The following is a 21,060-nucleotide window of genomic DNA, read 5'->3' as shown; positions in this document are numbered from 1 at the left end:
ATATCAATAAATAAAATCAGAACTCAAATTGCTTTTATGGTCTATATATCAGATTTAAAATACACAATGACATAATTTAAATATTTTAGTTTGAATACGTAGATATTACACACTATTAATGCATCTGTTAGGCTAACAAACAACATGACTTCTCAGTTGATGAATATATACATTTTATTAGGAAATAAGACATATATTTAAGAAAAGACATTCATAGGTGCTGCAGAAGATATAGTACAGTTTCTTTAGACCGTTTCAGGCCAGTCAACATTCGGCAGCACACGAGGTACAGCTATCTTACTGCATTTTACATTTGTTTCAACAGATCTAACAAAGGTTTGTCACAAGTCACAAAATGGAACAAAAAAAGTGAGGAAACAAACGAATATTTGGCACAGTATCAAGTATTGCATGTCAATCACTTTTTCTGCTTCTGCAATTTTTTATGGATGAATATTACTGTTTATGTCAGATTTATTTTCGTGTTTAAGCCTTATGAACAACCTATAATTTCAAATGGCAAATGTTATGATCTTATCGACAAGTTTCCCTTGGCCCAGCAGTCACCATTTATCTTAAACTTACCACCACTATCCATTTTCTGGATAGAAAATATTTCATAATATAGAATAGATTTGTCAACACTTCTCGGCAGATCCCATTCCAATGCCTCAAACAAGTCTAACTGTTTTAATAAAAAAGAAAAGAAGAATGAGAGATAGAGAAAGTAGAAATAACTTAAAAAAAAAGGTTAACATAAAATAAGCAATGTGTCTAATTTCACAATTGCTAAAAAAAAAAAGAAAGAAAAAAAATATGCTCACATCACTGCAAAGTAAAATAGTTCCCCAAAACGAGTGCAAACATGAATGGCTACATACACGTTTAACTTAGCATGCTAATAACTGTGCACATAAATCTCAAAAGACTGTAGTGTTTGTGTTTATCTGTAAAATCTCAAATGCTAAATGACATCAATGCCGTTCCTATTGAACCACGGTTTGAAGCGATGCCCTCGAGAACAGTAAATTATGTTGACCATACCATGAATCAACTACAACAAGTCCATTATTGACAGGTGGGCCGTACCATTTAACCCTTGTGCTTAAATTATGCATGGGGTGTTCAAATTCTATCAACTGAATCAATAAATTCACGGCCCTGTCATATCTGTATTTAATTGCTTGTAGAGGTTGTTTGTAAATTGTTTGCTTTGGATTTGAAATGAGGAACATGTTGCATTTAAAGGGACATTTTACTATAAAAGTGTGTCAGCTTCTGTTTATTTAGGGACAGCTCTCCCGAAAACGACAATTCTGTCGTTTCTAATCAACAAGTTGTTCCAAACCTGTGTGAATTTCTTTCAGCAAAAGAAGATATTTTGATGAATGTTGGTAAAAAAACAGTTGACGGTAGCCATTGACTTCCATAGTATGGAAAAATGAAATAGAAGTCAATGGCTACCATCCACTGTTCGTTTACCGGCATTCTTCAAAATATCTTCTTCTGTGTTAAACATAGTAAAGAAACTCATACAGGTTTGGAACAACTTGAGTAAATGATGACAGAATTTTCCTTTTTGGGTGAACTATCCTTTTTTCTGAGCATTGGTGACTCTAAACATTTCCTCAACAATTTAAATGAAACAAGGTGATTCAATAACAGTTAAGAAGCGCTACGTATTTACAATTTAAAGTAATTTCATGAAGCATTGAATAAAGCAATTTACAAACCAGCATATTATCACACAAAATATGAAAACTGGTCATTATGACTAGCTTTAAACGGACTTAACGCTGGACCAACACCATTGAGATACTATACAGAGCTGATAAACTTTATTAAACAATACCAGATACCCAAGATTCGACGCACTTAAAACAACAAACACGCTACGCTCCACACTAGCATTCACATTGCTCTAGTGCTCTAATTAAAAGTCTGGGGGCTTCCAGGCCAGGGCACTCTGGGTGGGATTTCCATGATTCACAAGTGCTAATGGTTTTATAACTTGCCCCTTGCTGTCCTGTACATATTCTATCGATCCGAGAGTCTGACTAACAACCCCGCAGAGACAATGACTGAAGCTGACAGCCGTTAAGTGCTGAGGCCAGTGTAAATGCAAAAACATGCGCTTATGAATCTATACCCGCACATGCAAGAAGTATAAGAACTGAAAAGCTAGTAGCTGAACAGTGCTTTACCAGAACGAGCCCTACACCCTTTGAAACATGTATGATGAACTGCAATGCAAAGCGATTACAGATTCTAGATTGAAACAGCAACCAAAGCTTGTGCGACCTAGCAGCTTGCGTTTGGATATGATGCTACTTTCTCTTTTTTTTGCATACTTGTATTCACATCCTTACAATGAGTAGCCTACTGTAAAAGCAAACGAATGGAGTTGTAATTTTAAAGCTTTGCCACTGTAACCCGTGTAAGTTTACATACTCTATGCAAAGTGTAAACCTAAAAGTGAGGAGTCGAGAGCTTTGAGAAGTGCCTTTGTGTTCTTTCTCTCTGTCTTTTTTGTTTGTTTCCTGTTTATCTTCGTTCAGGTATTTCTGAAGTCACACTGAACATACTTGAAGTCTTTGTTAAATGTACAGTACAGACCAAAAGTTTGGAAACATTACTATTTTTTATGTTTTTGAAAGAAGTTTCTTCTGCTCATCAAGCCTGCATTTATTTGATCAAAAAATACAGAAAAAACTGTAATATTGTGAAATATTATTACAATTTAAAAATAATAGTTTTCTATTTGAATATACTTTAAAAAAAAAAAATTATTCCTGTGATGCAAAGCTGAATTTTCAGCATCATTACTCCAGCCTTCAGTGTCACATGTAACATCCAGTCTATCACATGATAATTTAGAAATCCTTCTAATATTCTGATTTATTATGAGTGTTGGAAACAGTTCTGCTGTTTGATGAATAAAAGGTTAAAAAGAACTGCATTTATTCAAAATAAAAAAAATTCTAATAATATATTTTCTTTACTATCACTTTTTATCAATTTAACACATCCTTGCTGAATAAAAGTATTGATTTTATTTAAAAAGAAGAAATACAAAAAAAATTACTGACCCCAAATTACTGACCAGTAGTGTATATTGTTATTACAAAATATTTATATTTTAAAAACATAGCTGCTTCTTTTTTTTTTTTACTTTTTATTCATCAAAGTATCCTAAAAAAGTATCACATGTTCTGAAAAAATATTAAGCAGCAAAACTGTTTCCAACTTTGATAATGAATCATTATATTAAAATGATTTCTAAAGGATCGTGTGATAATGATCCTAAAAATTCAGCTTTGCATCACAGAAATAAATGATAATTTAAAGTATAATAAATTTAAAAACAATTATTTTAAATGGTAATAATATAACACAATATTACATTTTTTTCTGTATTTTTGATCAAATAAATGCTGGTTTGATGAGCAGAAGAAACTTCTTTCAAAAACATTAAAAATAGTAATGTTTCCAAATTTTTGGTCTGTACTGTATATCGTGAAAGCAGAGGACACAGCTTTCAGAAATAAACAGTTCCTGTGTTTTGTGCAGACTTGAGTTTGGCAGTCCTGTGCGCTGGGTGTTGTAGGGGTCTGCTCATGTCTTGGTGTGTGTGTGTGTGTGTGTTTGTGTGTTTGTTGTGATCGGCAGAGATGTCCACAGAAAAACCTCTAGAAACACGTCAACAACACAGGAAGCCCTGATAAAGAGAGAAAAAAAGTGGTTATAATCTAAACAGATCCAAATAAAATGTATGAAAACATTAGACTTGCACATGAACGACTTGACTAATTAATTTGGTTTATGGGTATTTGACATGAACTACTTTTAAAAGGCCACCGGAATGAATTACTGAAGGAAAAGAGTCATTAAAAATCTGGAAAAATCGTAAATCCTAATTAATAAAATCAGTTTATTCCTCTATATTATTAAGATATATATATATATATATATATATATATATATATATATATATATATATATATATGTCCATAATTGAAGTCTATTTGAACCCCACTAACAGACTAAATGACAGACCAGCAGCAGCAGTAAAGCCATCCAAACACTAGACAAGTGTAACCTATAGAACACACATAAAACTGGCAGCAAAACAAAATCATTGCCCTAAAAATGCCAATAGATCTGTGTTCTGTGTATCTGTAATTAATGAACACTGCTGCTTTAAAGAAATGCTTGCGTAGGCTTAAGAGACAGAGAATCCAACAGAGATAGATCAGGAGCCGAGCGGCGGGCCCCGTCTTCAATCACGCAGCACTGAGGTGCTTCATCTCCGTGAATGAGGGCCGAGGGGCTGCTAACGGCTCCTCGGGGAACATCAGGACAGCCCTTGAGCGGACTGATGGCCATTCTAGGACTACATCCAGAAACAGGAGATGTGTACTTGGGTAGTTGACAAAAAACACGGGCATGAACCTTTCTTCAACATGCTAAGTTAAAGTATACATGCCTGTAGTAGCTTTTCTGGTAAAAATAACCATTTTAATCACCTTTCGCCTTCATTATTTCACTTGCCCTGCAGCAGGACGAATACATTTGTAAAAGTACAACTATTCCACGTTGAATATTAAAACATTAATGACATGAATTAGCTATCTTTATAATGAATTATCTATCTATTATAAATGTTAAAACACCTGTGCTCCTTAATATTTCTGCAGAAACAGTGATACTTTTTTTCAGGATTCTTTAATGAATAAAAAGTTCAAAAGGACAGCATTTATTTGTCTTTTCTGCCATTTTTTGAGCAACTGAATGCATCCCTGCTGAATGAAAGAATGAAAATTTTTATTTCATTTTAAATCTTGCTGAACCTAAACCAATGGCTAAAATTACTGGTTAATATTTGTATACATCTATGATATATCTTGGCCTTTTAGAAGCTGAGAACGATGTTATACTTTGATTTTTATGTTAATAATATTCTGCACTATTAAATATGGTGGTAAACAAGATTTTTTTAAAGCCGCTCACCATGCATAATAATATTTTACATTTTAAATCCATAACATAAAAAACGAAGTTAATTATATTGGTTTTATTTGCCTTTTTTTTTTTTTTTTGGTAATTAATAAAAACATATATGAAAATATAATCTAATTATCTGCCAATCGTGTTTAATTGTATATCTTTGCGCATTAAAACTATTGGCATATTGTCCATATTTATCAAATATATTGATCAAAACACAATCTGATAGTTTTATGCTTATAAAAAACACAAACAGAGAACAAATCACGTGCCTCACCCTTTGACTCTACCAGTACTGTGTGTCAATGTGTGATCGTCTTCATCTGAAAAAACAGGAAAACCGGCTGGAGAGAAGACATAGAAGATAAACATTAGAATTCACTGATTCATTCATTGCTGTTCATTTATTTATTGTAATAAAGATAGGATGTACCTTGTGGTCTCCCATGCAGATGTTGGAGCCCAGTGTGTCATAAACAACACCAATCTCATCCTCTTCACTCTGCAGACCACACACAATAAATCAACCGGTTATTCATTTAAACCCCTGGATTTGTAAAAAGTAAGAAAATATTTAGTTACGGTGGAACAAACTTAATTAAGATCCCATTAAATCTCACCCGGTGGATGATGTCTGAGGCGCTGTGGGACATTAAGATGCGGTCGCACCATGCCGGGCATCGCGTGTTCATGTACTGTGTAGGTTTACTGTAGTCTTCACTGTATGGATAACTGAAAACATTCAAACAAGATACGCACAACATCACTGTTTCGGACTCACTATTACCATACATCATCAATACACACTGCTTCAAAAGTTTGGGGTTGGTAAGATTTTTGTAATGTTTCTAAAAGTCTCTTGTCAGTTGAATATTTAGCACTAATGAACACTGTGCACTTTAAGTGTTTAACAAGACTTGTTCAAGCTGCTCACCTGGGAGGAAAGTGGATCTCCTCCTCTGTGAGGACGTCGTCAAATTCAGAGATCTCCTTATCGTACTTCAGCAGCTGAAAGACAGAACAATACATAAGCACAGACTCTTTTTTACTGATATACTATTTTGATTATAATCTGTGAAACTCTAGTCAGTTTCTCATTTTTTAAAACACAGTTCAGACCTCTTTTCCGTTGTTTTCTCTGAACACGGCCTGGTGCAAGTAAGCAAATAACTTGGTCTCTATGTGAAGGAGGACCTAGTGACAGAGTGGTTAAAAAAGGACAGAAAGAAAGAATGAGGTTAGGAAGAAAACCGAATAAAACAAGAGTAAAGGGAAAATAAACACAGGAAAGACAAAGAGGTGAGAAGAGAAGGACAGGGGTTAATGCAGGGGATAAAAAACTAGCAAAGAACGGAGAGTATCTCCAACTTTGCTGGCACAAGTAATGAAACACACGTCTGCGGGAGCGATCTGAATGCAAGCTCGCATTTTCTGGACTGGCAAGAAGTCAATATCAACCCTCCAAAAACCATAAATCTGGCTGGACAGTGCACTGGATATGTCTGAGCGCACACAAAAAGAAAATATTAATCATCTCCTGGACGCAAAGTCAGAGCCTTTAAGATCTATGTTTGCAAAGTCTTAGTAAAGCAAGTGTGACACTAGATTTGCTGGAGGCTCTGTAAAAACATAATCATAAAAAAAAATTGGTAAAAACTGTAATTTTTTAAATATAAAAATATACATAAATAATAATAATGGTCCTAATTACAAAACATATCACAAAAATGCCCTTATTTTCACTAAAGCTGCATTTATTTGATCTGAAATGCAGTGTGAACTATAATATTTGTTTATATACAATAATATTGCATGTATTACAATGCAAATTATTCCTGTCATGCAAAGCTACATTTTCAGCTGCCATTATTCAAGTCTTATTCCTTTTGACGAATTATTCAGCATATCATATTATGGATTTACTTATTTATTTGAAACCGAGACTGCTTTGTAAATAGATGATCACCTTATGGTCGTTGTCCTTCTCTTCACAGATGATCTTTTCGACCTCGTTGCTGCTGTCTTTTTTTACCGTCTGGATATCGGCCGACATGGAGAGGTTCTGTTCACAAAGAAACACACATATGAATCTTCATATAATTCATGTGTGTAAGCGTTCAGTGGTTATGCAGGACATATATCAGTCAGATCTACCTGTACTAGACTGAGTGTGTCAAGGCGGAAATTGAAATCCCCAAACAGAAAGAAGGGGAAAGGACTGTAGCTGCTATCTGATATCCTGCAAGACAAAAGCAAGAGTTTGAAACAAGACCAGCAACCACGTCACATCCAATGTCTTTTGTGCTGAAAGACGACATGACACAGCATGTATTTCTGTGCGTAAGAGAATATTCGACTGGAAATATTTTTAGCTGGGACTCTATCCTATTCAGGCTTTGATTTGGTCATGATGAGTTCACTATGATATTATAGTGTTATATTATTTTTCTCCACCGTTGTGGCCTTGGTTTAAATGAATAGTTCACCCAAAAATTTCAATTTCCTTAAAATTCACTCCACCTCAGACCATCCAAGATGCAGATAAGCTTGTTTCTTCATGGGAACAGATTTGGATAAATGTAGCACTACATCAGTTGCTCACCAGTGGGTCCTCTGCAGTGAATGGGTGCCGTCAGAATGAGAGTCCAATCAGCTGATAAAATCATCACAATAATCCACAAGTAATCCACATCACTTCAGTGAAAAGCTGTGTGTTTGTAATACATTTATTATAACTTCAAACCATTCTGGCTAAAATATGAGTACGCTATCTATAAAAACTCCAGTCAAAAAGGAGTGTCGTTTGAATCAGGTGAGAAATATATTCACAGATCAAGCATTGTTTACAAACCAAAACAGTTCTAAACAAATATGTACAGGTAGGTGCATTTTAATATGAAAGGACAACAGGTGATGGACATTTTTTACTGGATGAAGTGTAATTGTGAATTATGGACTTTTGCCAGAAGCGACTGTTTAAACTTAAAACATTGTAATGTTTTTATCAGCTGTTTGGACTCTCATTCTGACGGCACCCATTCACTACAGAGGATCTATTGGTGAGTAAGTGATGCAATGCTCCTAAGAATCTGTTCCAATAAAAAAAACAAATGCATCTACATCTTGTATCGCCTTAGGGTGAGTAAATATTAAGCACATTTTTTGTTTGTTCTTTAGAACGTTTCTGCATATGAATGAATATAGGGATATAACATGCACTAATGAATAGTATTTAATTGTAATTTCATGTCTTTGCATTTACTGTCATTTTTATTTCTTGAATTAATTAACACAAACTACTTATGCGAGTAATTCAAGTGAATGATTCCGAAGCACAAACCTGTTGATGACGTATCTAAGCGCTTTCTTGCGGTTTGCAGAATACACCGACGGACTAGAGTTGCAGGCGATGAGGTTGGAGGCGTCGTGAAACAGGTGAACGTTCACCAAATCTAAACCCCTGTACACACACAGATCAACACAAGACATATGATTAAACTGGGGGAGGGGTGTCTATCAGTCCCGTCGGTCTCTGTGACTGATGTGGGACATTAGCTGATAGGATGGAGTTCACAAGTTTCATTCATTTATCACTCAGTCTTCAGTTCCTGTACTTCTCTATGTGTACTGCTGCCACATGTTTGCAAGTAATGCACTTCTGATAACACACTATTCCACTAACACTGCTAACACACTTCACACTGAGGCCAAAAAACACATACATGACAGACTGTAAAGAAAATTATGAGAGACATCTCGAAAGTGTGCAAACATACTGGTTGTGAATGAGCCATCGTGTCCTCATGTAGCCTTTTCTGGACCACTTGAACTGTAATTAAATGCACATACATATGCATTATAAAATTAAAGATGCATTCATCTAATTTTAGAGACCAGAAAGTACCAGTACTTTATTTCTTTCCCTGTAATTGCAAGTAACTGTATTCTAGTAATTTTCATTTGTTCTGCTTACTGTGTGTTCTTGTATTTAAAGGATTATTCAACTAATGCTGTATGCATTGTACTGGAGAATTTAAACAATACAAGTAGGAGTAAAATAAACTGGTGCATCCCTAAAAATGTAGTCAAAACAGAAGTGTGTGATACATGAGACTCTTAAGTGAATAAGAATTCACAACAATAGTTTAAAAAATAAAACCTACCACTGCACACGCAGTAATACAATACTTACATCAGGCCAAAAGTTCTTTGGGAATTTCTCTTTTTCCACGGAAGTCACTCCTTCCAGTGAACCCACGTACTTGTTATGTCCTGAGATGTCTTTAAACTCATTCACTACAGGAGGAGGAATAAACAAACAAGACATATTGTAAGAAAAACATGCAAATGTCAAATCAATATACTAATGTTGGAGTTGTCTCGCGGCTGAAGGCTGTGAGCGCAGGATCTATGAGACACTGATTTGATAGGGCAACGAATTCATTGGTCCGCTGATCTTAATGGCTCTTCTATTAGTCCTCTTCGTGAGAGCTTATTCATGAGATGTTGTGACTAGAGTCCTGTTCTATCAGAGACTCTAACCAAATGAGTTGAAGGAGAACGTTTATTTGGGAAATTTATCTCTCTGCTAATAGCAGTGAATGAGTTGTTTTTCGACTTGTGAGATTATGTGTTTTATTTTAACTTTATTACACATTTTTCTATTCAAAATTGTTTTATTTTTGTGCAAAATATAATTCACATGTTTAATCCTTGGACCCTTTAACCCACTCCACTACATAATTCCCTGGAAATAAAGGACCAGATATCTGATTCATCTAACAAACATTTTATTAAACATTTACATGAATACTAATACTATAATATATAGTAATAAATCATTTTGAGAAAATATACCATTTTTAAAATTTAAAACTTTTGAATTCTCATTACTGCAAAGTATCCAATGTTTTTACTTCACATTATTAATTTCAATTACTTTCAATGGTGTTTCTCAGTGTTTTTTATGACCATAATTCTGACATTTTCAGTTAATACACATAGCATAAATTAATGGCAGTACTAAAGTACTTTAATGATGTATAGATACTTTACAGTTTAGATAATATGCCATAATTTTTCATGTTAAAATGCTAAAACATAATATTTCGGGGATGTGCTTAAAAGAAAATATTGTCACAATGCAAAAATCTTTATGGTCCAAAAATTATCTTAATTTTTAGAAGAAAAATATAATTTGCAGTCACACTGCTCTCCTAAAAAACCTAATTCTGTCCATTCATCATTTAGTGTACAAATACTCCTGAATACATCTCAGCTCATCCCGGTAACAATACATGACCAGCTGACCACTCTACTACTGTTTTGTTTTATATATCTTTTGGACTCTTTTTTTTTTTTTTTTGATAGGCATGTAATAAGAAGGATGATGCACATTCAGCTTGACATATGCCATATTAAACCCCAAAAGGGTGATCAGGACTCCAGTACGAGACGTATATTATCCCTTACATATTTGTGTCTTCTGATTTTGTGATATAACCTGGACTTCATCATTAATACCTTATATTAGTAGAAAATATATAAATAATAATAATAATAAATACAAATAAAAAAAACTTACCATTGAAGTCATATTGTAGGATATTTTTCAGTGACTTGTGGATGAAATACATGCTTCCCAGAGCCTAAAATCAAATAAATCAATCAGTCAAACAAACAATCATGCATGTGATCTTCTGAAGCTCTAATGATGTCCTGATTGGATACTGGGCTAATGACCTGACAGCTTAAAGTCATGCACAAGCAGGGGTTCACAGAGATCCCGATGTCTGAAGAGCTGCTTTGATTTTGGATCACGTTGATGGTGTGCACACATCATAATCTTTCCACCCTGACTTTTTTTAAGACACTGTAACAGTCACAGCCTTTCTGAAGTCTCCCATCATAGACTTGCACATAGTTTTGGTACCTAAACAACATCCAGATTTGCCCATGCAATACTCACAAACCTCACGCACACATTTCCTGCATCTTTTCTGACAGCGCGCTGAATGGATTTAATGTACTAGCTGCTTGCTCCAGTGAGCGCACATCAATCCAGCCCCGTAGAGATCAATACAGACAGAAAATTAAAACAACCAACACAAGCTCAATGCAAGGCAGAGAAAAATGACATGAAGCACGCCACACCAAAAACACATACCGTACACACATTTATGATTTCTTCAAAATATCCATCTCAGGAGAAATATATAAATCTTGTGAGAGAAATTATGTTTTTTTGATGTGACAGTTCTTTCTATATGACCAGTCTTGAGAGACTGGGCATTACAGCAGGCACATGCACTACACTGTGCATGACTGGGAACGGGACTGAGAAATGACTGGATTTCAACTTGTTTTGAACAAGGGGTTAAAGTTTGGCTGGTTAGCATATTATGATATATGATTTTTTTTTTTTTATCATTTATATATTTTATATATATATATATATATATATATATATATATATATATATATATATATATATATATATATATTAATAATTTTAAAACCATTTAAAATGTTAATTATATTATAATAGATGTTTTGCTCATGACACTTTTTAGTTTTTGAAGGACTTTAAAAACATAAAAAGGACTATCAAGAATATTTATACAATGTCATTCAAATGTTTGGGGTGAGTAAGAGTTTTTAACCTTATGTTTTAAATATTTTTAGATTTCAAATAAATGCTGTTTTTTTATTTTTTACAGTTTTCAACCATGATAATAATAAGAAATGGTTATTGAGCAGCAAATCAGCTTATTAAGATGAATTCTGAAGGATCAGGTAATGATGCTGAAAATTCAGCTTTGCACCACAGGAATAAATTGTATTTTAAAATATATAATTACATGAAAAGATTCTAAAAAACTTCCAGATTTCGACTCTTCCACACTTTGAAGCTAAATTAAAAAAAAGCAAATTTATTGCAGTAAAGTATCATTAAATGCTGTTGACAAGGATCTACTGTATTTGAAATACCACTGGGGCATGGAAAAATTTGTCTCTTTGATTGCCAATACAAAAAACTGTGTGATGGCATAAAATAATCTAATCTTGCTAAATAAATTTAACATATACACACACACCGCCATCAGTTGTGTTAACACCCACCTTCATTCTCATTTGTCTCACATCATCTGTATTGATTTGTAATTAGTTTTCTGAGGGTTGTGAATCATCGCTTGACTGGGAAGAGAGTGTGTGTGTAAATGCAGAGAGCGTCTGGCACACTCATCGTACAAATGGTGTTTAGATAAAAAAAATCACTTTTAAGTCAATACATTTTTATTAAACGCTGCACTGGCCTGATTGATGAAGATAGGTGTAAAGGTATAAGTGTGCTGATCTCTATTTTAGTGTGTGTATGTGTGTGTGGGAACACTGAAACAGGCTCATGTGAAGGGCCAAATTTGGTTTGACAAAGATGATTTCAGTGTGGCATTTCAATATTGGTAGATGCATTTATAATTTGGTAACAAAAACTGAAGAAGGTTTGGCAAAGGGTGCACGTAAAAAAAAACTCACTGACCCTCCTGCATCAACAAAACAAATACATACTCACTCACTCACACACGTAGACTTTCAGTTTATTTATCATGTTCAGATGAGAGGGGCCTAATCAATAGTTTTAATCTGGAGTTAAACGTATTGACTCGGTCCGCTGCCTGGCCACTCCTGCACATTAACCCAGTCCATCAAGGTACAGACCTAACACATAGCGTACAAACACACACAGAGCACCTCTCATCTGGATGGGCTGAGGGTTAACACCCTGCCAAACACCAGCAACTTCTCTCTTTTTACAGATTTTTCTAAGTTACTTGGACAAATTAAAGGGGTGCCCCAGGGCTCTGTCTTTGGTCCATCACTTTTGTTAGACAGCAGCTGAATAAGAATTAACATACTCAAGAGGTGTTTGTATTTTTGTTTAGAAACGATATGTCTTTCTTTTTTTAGCTTTTTTTTTTCTTTTCAGAATTCTAACATTTTCTGTTTGCAGGTTTAAATTAGATTCTGAATCCTAATTTTCAAAACAGTCTTTCCCAGACTTTTGGACCCCAGTGTATAATTTATTTTGCATAACTTCATATTTTAAGATCTGTTGTAGCACTTCGTCCAGTTCAAATCAACACAAGAGTGGTGAAATTATAAGTTTGATTTGTTCATGTACTGGACTGATCTTGTTCTAAAGTTCATCTCATTGCTCACTGGGGGGGGAACAATTATAAGTTCTAAAACAAATATAATTGTGGCCTGTTACTTGCTATTGGATGTCTTCAGAAGACTTGCAATATAGTGTGCAACTTGTATAAAACACTATTATAGTGCTTTTTTATAATTGACTTAAATATAAAAAAAATATTAGTTTTTATTTTAGGTGTATGGACCATGCCTTTAACTTTGAAGCACTACTGTGATTATACACAAGAATAGCACTTCAATAACAGGAAGGTGAGTGAGGTGGGGTATTGGCAGTACTCAAAATGGTTATATAGCTCTACCTAGTGGACATACAAACCAACTACAATGCTGGTAGCACAAGAGTCAACACATCAAGAGAATCCATAATGGATAGATGTGATTCCTTTGAACTAAATCACTAAGGAAGCATGTGAAATCATCTTGTCAGATACTGCAGCAGCCATATCACTCACCGTGAAACTGTCAACAGCCTTGAAATGACTGTCTACATATACACAGACTCTGTCGAAGTCAGCCATCTCAGAGCTGGACTCTATGGACCTATAACAATGATAAAAACAATATAATTCTTGCATATATTTATTAAAATGAAAACAATTAATACAGTAATTTTTATCATTCTGTTTAATTCATAGCTGTCATCCCAAAATAATACTGAAAATATAGTATCACTATCACATTATTTGGACATGTGACATTGCAGGACCACAATATTCTTTGATTAAAAAAAGTCAGAGTACATGTAAATATGTAAATAACATGGTATACAAACATAGTAATCAGTGATTTGCTACTATCTGATACTGACACTGTACAGAACGATGGCACTACTACAGTACTTTTAATAAGGTAACTAGTTTGTATTCCAGAATTAGCTGTAATCTCACCAGAAGAAGTTCTCTGCGTGGCCCATGTTCATCATATAATCCTTTCCACCAACTTCCTGAAAGTGCAGGGCGACGAAGCGTGGCTTATACATGTGCACCGTCTAGGAGATATGATTTACATAAGACATACAATTCATTATTCTCCAGCGTGTTTATCCACTTTTGCACCTCTAAATTAATTAAAGCATCACATCCTGAGAATCATATAAGAACACTGATTTAAAATAAAAAACTTACTATAATAAACAGAACTTCAATTTATCCTTTATTAAAAACAGCAGCAAAACTTTTCCATTCCAAACTTTCACTTCCAATTTTTTGACGTGAGAAGAATGAATCAACACTTGACCTTCCACATTTACAATGATGTCAGTTATGCCTATTCTGTCTTCAGAAACTTGTCTAGAGAAGGGAGCAGGATAGATAATATCACTCCTAACCCCAGAAGGTCTTACCATTAGAGTACCATGGATAAATGGTCAACACTGTATTGTTCATGTCAGTCAGATTGTTTGCCCAAAACATTTCAGTGTGGATTATTTTTGTCTCAGTTTAACAAAAAGTCTGCTATTTAAAGATAGAGCAGCACAAAAATAAGACTCATAAGCACCATAACCACAGACAACTTAAAGATACATCACCAAAAACAATGACCCAACTACATTTAGTTATAAAAATAAAATAAATTGCCTAAAGCTAGAGTCACAATAGTGTTTGCTAAATATTGCAGGGAAAAAAAATGTAAATAATGTAGCAATGAAGTACAACTCACACAGAAGTCACTTTCAAACTAAGCAGCTTTCAGTGCAGCAAATGCATGTGAACAACTTGAAGATGAGTGATATGGGGAACTTTTTTGCCCTCATATGAAACTCCAGAATGCATAGAATCCTATAGAAATGACTGGATTTCGCCCGTGACATTTCAGGTTTGCAAAAAGTCTGAAACTGTTTATGGTTCAGTTGGATTCATTCGGAAAGTTCACTCATGCACTAGATCGTTTGCAGAAGTTAACACAAAAATACTAACAGGACATGTGGATAATGTTCCTACAATCTATCAGAAACTTGCAGATGTCTTCTTTTGACAAAGCAGTTCTTTATTTCATGTGCAGCTTGTGAATGTCTCTGCACTGCAGGTAAAAGATGATTTATATACATGTATATCCAATGTAAAAGAGGCAACAGAGATTGTGTACACATTATATCTAGCAGGAAAATCATGAAATCTGTGATTTAACTTCCTTGTGCTCATAACATGACAACAGCAGATAACATAACATGATTTTATGGTGCACAAAAGACAGGTTGTATAAATGAGACAAACACCTTTAGATTTACAAGGTCCATTTAGCAGAGTAAAGTTCACTCTGCAGAGGTGTGTTATATGTGTGTTTATAGCAGGTTTGAACAGATGGACAGCTCTGACAATGTACGGAGCGTGTTTAAAACAGCTTGTGTTTAGCTTTTCTACTACGCTACATTGAGCAGCATCAAATGTGTGTGTTTGAAAGAAAGGCAACAAACTCACCGTGAAGAACTCACGCAGCCAGTCTCCTTCAATCTCACCCACCTGAGAACAACAACCAGATTTCCCTGTTAGGCAACTTTTATAATATGAACAATATGTTCTGATTAACCTCGGCCGTGAGCTTTAAACTGCAGTGAGGATTAGATTTACTGGATAAAGGATTTCTGCAGCACATTCAGTAACAGAGACATTACGTCGGAGTGCTTTCAATTGTAATGTTTCAGGCTATTTTGCCACAGAATTCTTCAACAAACCATTCATAGGCATTTATAGGAAGTGCTTCCATCATGATTACTCTCATCTTAAATGGATAAAAAGTTCTCTATAAAATAAACTAGACAGGGAGACAGACATAGATAATGCACGTAACATACTGAACACAGTAATACCTATACAGCACAAATTGTACATTAGAGGTGTGTTTTGCACTTTGCACATTTAGTTTGTATTTCACAGTTGACATTTAAATGACAATAAAACAGTTTAGCAGCTGTGTATGTGATATTTATCAAGATGAGTTGGTGAAAGTACAGTACAGCAGTTCTACTTTTATCCTACACAAGAAACAAAACTGGTCTACACAGTATAGTATCAAATATAATATTACCAAGATGATCGTATATGCAGTCAACATATGCTGCTGACAGACACCTGATCTAACTTCATCCAAAAACTCAATAAATGAGGCTATTGTGTGTTTGAAAGGATACACAATAGTGCAAAAGAAAAGCATCAACATAATGCATTAATAATACATAAATAAAACTGAAATCAACTTTAAAAGTGAGTGTATGCATGTAAACGGTGGGAAAATTCTGATCAAATGTTTGTTGAACATGTATCTGAAGCTCTGGCTTTGAGAAGCAGGTTTCAAACAGTCATGGCACATCTAATACATCTATTAAAAGAGTCAACCCAAACCATCTTCAGTAAACAGGTAGTCCAAAATGCAGCAGCTAGAGACCTTACCAGGTCTAGAAAATATGATCATATTACCCCAATTTTAAAATCTCTACATTCGCTACCTATTAAGTCCTGTCTCAGTTACAAAATATTATTACCGGTACTCACTTATAAGGCCCTTAATGGTTTAGCTCCTGCGTACCTAACTCTTCTCCCACACTACAACCCATCACACTCCCTAAGGACACAAAACGCTGGACTTTTGGTAGTTCCTAGGGTAGCAAAGTCCTCTAAAGGAGGTAGAGCTTTTTTCACATTTGGCTCCCAAACTCTGTAATAGCCTTTCTGATAATGTTCGGGGTTCAGACACACTCTCTATGTTTAAATCTAGATTAAAAACACATCTCTTTAGCCAAGCATACACATAATGTGTCTCATAACCTTGTACTCCAGTTATATCTGATCAAAATGCACATTATCGTTCTTTGCTTGATTTGAACAGCAGCTACGCAAATTTTTCTCTATTTGCCTCTCTGTTTCTGCCATGGGATGGGCATCCCAAGGTAACTATGAAATACACACGCTTCAGTCTGAATCCAGCTCTTACACAGATCTGAGATGACTGAACACCTGAGAAGAGATGATTCCAACCCCTCCGAGGACCTCAGATGATGCAAACCCTGAACCAACACAAAAAACTACTTTAAAGTTTGATTGCAATCATTGTTTTTAATCATGTTCACCATTTGTTTGATTCCATGTCATTAACTAACTGCATGACTTTTTCTGTACATATCTGCCATTTGGGCATCCACTTCATATAGTCACCACTGATAAGCTACTCCTAAATGTAATGTATATACTTCAATTTTCTGTGAAACTGCTTTGCAACTATTTGTATTGTGAAAAGCACAATACAAATAAATGTGAATTGAATTGAACTGAAACAAACTTAAAAACCATTAATCCTAAACATAGAGAAGCTCAATGAAATGTACAGGGGGAGAAACAGTTCTCTTACGAGAGCTCTCTCTTACTGCGTCTTAGCTAAGACGCTACGGGAAAAGTCTCTTTTCACGAAATACTGAAGCAAAAAATTATCCTTAATTTGTATTTTTGTAAAGCGCATTTGCAGCAGTACACAGCCATAGGCGAGACGGCTTGTTCGCTCATTGGCTTGCTCTGCGGCAACTGCACAGCCTATCGAGCGCAGGCTGATGCAACATCAGACCAATAAGGGCGCTTCGCGCCCTTCTTGCCACTTCCCGCCGAAACGGGTGTGGCCCAACCTATAAAAGGAGCTAGAAAAGGCTGACTCACCTGATTTTTTCATCTCTTCAGCGAAGCTCACGCATCGCTGGATCACGGAGGAAGCAAGCGTCGTCTGAGAAGCATATCAGCGGGACGAGCCATTCTGAAGCTGCTGGCCTCGCAGCCTTCCACGGCCGTTCCTGCTGCGCTGTCCGGCGCCTATATCCTTTCAATTCTGTTATATCCAACTGTTTTTTATGTGTGTGTGTGTTCGCCCTGCGACACACACTCGTTAAAGAGCTCACGTCTTTTTTAAGATGCCTTCCTGCGGCTCGTCAGAGCCCCACTCAGCGAGGGAGACCGGTACGTCATCTGTGTCTCCTGCCTGGGTGAACATCATGCAGCGCTCGCGCTCGCTGACGGCAGATGCCCTCACTGCGAGCTGTTGCCATGGTGACTCTGAGGACTCGCCTGGCCTTTTTCTCTGAGCCTGCATTCTCCGCTGCGCTGAGGCGCCGTAAAAGCGTCGCTTCCAGCGGATTCCGGAACCGTCTTCAGCTCAACCGAGCTCGCCGGTTCGCCCTGCTTCACCGGCCCCCCCTGCATCGCTTCCCGGTGGCCAGCGCCCGCTGTTTGCCGGCGCGCCGTCCGAGGAAGTCGATCTCAGGGCCGCGTCGGGGGAAGAGGACACACGCTCTCTGCTAGCTTCGCGCCTTCTGCTCAGAAGCCCAGCAGACATCGAGAAGGAGCAGGGGGCGAGCGCTCACGTTGGCCGCGACGAGTCTCGGCCGCGAGTGGTCTGCACCAGCGCCCCCCCTCTCGTTCCCGGCTGGATGGTATTTTCCTTTCAGATGAGCGTACTTCTCAAAGCCCGCCTCATTTCTTCCTGAGCTTCACGAAGAGGTGGCGAAGGCTTGGAACGCTCCATATTCAGCGCTTACTCGTTCGTCTGTCTCACTAGCATTCTCCACACTGGATGATGCTAAAAACAGGAACTACCAGTCACTTCCGCCGGTGGAACAGGCGATAGCGACGCACCTTTGTCCGCCCTCTGCTGGACGGCGGCAAAAGCGGTGTTGCCATCTAAAGCATGCTGTGTGACGCTGCGGCTGCACGACTCGCGATGGCTGCTTCATCGAAGCGCAGGTGTACGAGTTCCGCTGTGGCCGAGCTCTCACCCAAGCGCGCTGCTGTATCAGTTCCAGGAATTGTGACTGTCTCAGTGTTTTCTGCAACACGCAAGCCTGCACAGTTGCCCGCTTGCCTGCACACAAAAGCCGTTATCACAACAGCTTCAGCAACGCAGCTCGAGACCCCCGTTCTCGCTCTACCGGCTGTCGCCCCACGCCGCGGGGACCGCGGCAGAGGATTACTGTGAGGCCGGGAGCCCGAAGCCATCCTAGGAAAGCCATCTATGCCTGCTGCATGACGCTGCGTCTGCACTACACACGATGGCTGCTTCATCGAAGCACCGGTGTACGAGTTCCGCTGTGGCCGGGCTCTCACCTAAGTGCGCCGCTGTTTCAGTTCCAGGGATTGTGACTGTTTCAGCGTCTTTTGCAATGCGCAAGCCTGTACGGTTGCCCGCTTGCCTGCACACAAAAACCGTTATCACGGCTACCCAGATATTTCCCGAAAAAGGTGTAATTTCTGGTGTCCCGGCCACGGCCGATGGTGCTATAAATGTAGTGACGATGCCCACTGCTCAGTGCCCATCTCCACATATAAGCACAGCCCTTCACACAGGGCTCGTGCCCATAAAAGCGACTCAAGTCGATCACGCGCACTACATAGTAAACGTGCCCACTCCTCGGTGCCCAACAATCACTATGTCACACGCGTCATGTGGTTTCTGTAAAAACGAAACACGTGCACGTTCGTCCGGCCACGGCCGATGGTGCTATAAATGTAGTGACGATGCCCACTCCTCAGTGCCCATCTCCACATGTAAGCACAGCCCTGCACACAGGGCTCGCGCACATAAGATCGGCTCAGATCGGTCACGTGCGCCACATAGTAAACGTGCCCACTCCTCAGTGCCCACATACACTATGTCACACACGGCGCGTGGTTTCTGTAAAAACGAAACCCATGCACGTACGCTCTGCCCAGGCAGACAGCGAGTCGAAAGTGGTAAATGTGCACGCTTGCAGCCCACAGTTACTCGCAGACATCACAAGTCCCACGGGACCCGCTCAGCCCTCCCCCAATCGGTTAAGCACCAGGATGGGGTCGAGGACGAGCGATCTGCCCGCTGTGATCAGCGCGCTCCCCGCCTCAAATGCCACAGGCGTAACGCCCATGGTGCAGCGCAACCAAGCGCCGCCGTTGCCCAGTCAACAGAGCGCTCTTCGCATCCAGCCTTAAGCCATTGATGCAGATGCATGGTCAGTGCTTCCTGGGGTTTTGGATTGGGTGCTAGGCATTATAAAGAGAGGCTACTCACTATAGTTTTTTTCGACGTCCTCCGTCGAAACTACGGTCAAAACAGAAGTAGCACACATACTTCGGGCCGAAATATCAAAACTGTTGAGCAAAGGGGCTGTAGAGCCTGTGTCTCGAGGTCAAAGCGAGGGGGGGCTGTACATCAGATACTTTCTGGTGCCCAAGAGAGACGGGGGTCTCAGGCCCATACTGGATCTAAGACAGCTGAACAAGGCATTGATGAAACGCAGTTTCAGAATGCTTACGACCAGGAAGCTCCTTGCGCAGATTCGCGGAGGGAATGTCAATAGATCTGAAGCACACTCCACATGAGGCGTCGCCTCGTCGTGGGCGTGGTCTACTGGGATCTCCTTGCAAGATATATGTATGGCGGCAGGTTGGGAATTCTGAGTTCATGAGCGCTATGCTATGCTGCCGACTGTTATATGGGCAGTATTGCGTAAGACCCGCATTGCCACATTGGTCAGGCCTTGCCTCGGCTGTGTGATGTCATATTGCCGCATCTACGGATGCCCCTAGATATGGGACGGAGGGCTTCCCCCGTTTCTGTCCTGGACTCTCTGTGAGTCCCTCAGTTGACTGTGCACTGTAAATCCTGGGCGTTGCTTCAGGTTTATTGGTGTGTGATCCCTGCGCGCACGCCGTTTTACATTGGGTACATCCCGTACCGTCTTAGCTAAGACGCAGTACGAGAGAGCTCTCGTAAGAGAACGTACTCGGTTACTAAACGTAACCTCGGTTCTCTCTAGAAGAGCGAACGAGTACTGCGTTCTCTGTCGTGCGCACGATTCACTCTGGTTCGCTTCGGCGATGAAATAAATCA

General features: G+C 38.2%; 1 protein-coding gene across 1 annotated transcript in view; it reads right to left on the bottom strand.

The window, feature by feature from the left end:
* Nucleotides 1-3,514: 3,514 nt before the first annotated feature.
* The window catches only part of LOC132115446 (inositol polyphosphate-5-phosphatase A-like), a 33,596-nt gene continuing 16,050 nt past the window's right edge, over nt 3,515-21,060 (bottom strand). The window contains exons 2-16 of the mRNA XM_059523930.1: nt 15,639-15,680; nt 14,109-14,209; nt 13,674-13,761; nt 10,592-10,655; nt 9,200-9,303; nt 8,784-8,836; nt 8,348-8,467; nt 7,162-7,246; nt 6,974-7,069; nt 6,127-6,201; nt 5,942-6,015; nt 5,628-5,739; nt 5,441-5,509; nt 5,285-5,351; nt 3,515-3,718 (exon numbers count right to left, since the gene is read on the bottom strand). Of these exons, the coding sequence (XP_059379913.1) occupies nt 5,310-5,351; nt 5,441-5,509; nt 5,628-5,739; nt 5,942-6,015; nt 6,127-6,201; nt 6,974-7,069; nt 7,162-7,246; nt 8,348-8,467; nt 8,784-8,836; nt 9,200-9,303; nt 10,592-10,655; nt 13,674-13,761; nt 14,109-14,209; nt 15,639-15,680 (1,125 nt within the window). The 3' untranslated portion in view covers nt 3,515-3,718; nt 5,285-5,309. The remainder of the gene's footprint in view (nt 3,719-5,284; nt 5,352-5,440; nt 5,510-5,627; nt 5,740-5,941; nt 6,016-6,126; nt 6,202-6,973; nt 7,070-7,161; nt 7,247-8,347; nt 8,468-8,783; nt 8,837-9,199; nt 9,304-10,591; nt 10,656-13,673; nt 13,762-14,108; nt 14,210-15,638; nt 15,681-21,060) is intronic.

Source organism: Carassius carassius, chromosome 34 (genome assembly GCF_963082965.1).
Source record: "Carassius carassius chromosome 34, fCarCar2.1, whole genome shotgun sequence".
Classification (NCBI taxonomy): Eukaryota; Metazoa; Chordata; class Actinopteri; order Cypriniformes; family Cyprinidae; genus Carassius; species Carassius carassius.
Note: the sequence above shows the minus strand (reverse complement) of the source record. Positions and strands in the feature narration are given on the sequence as shown.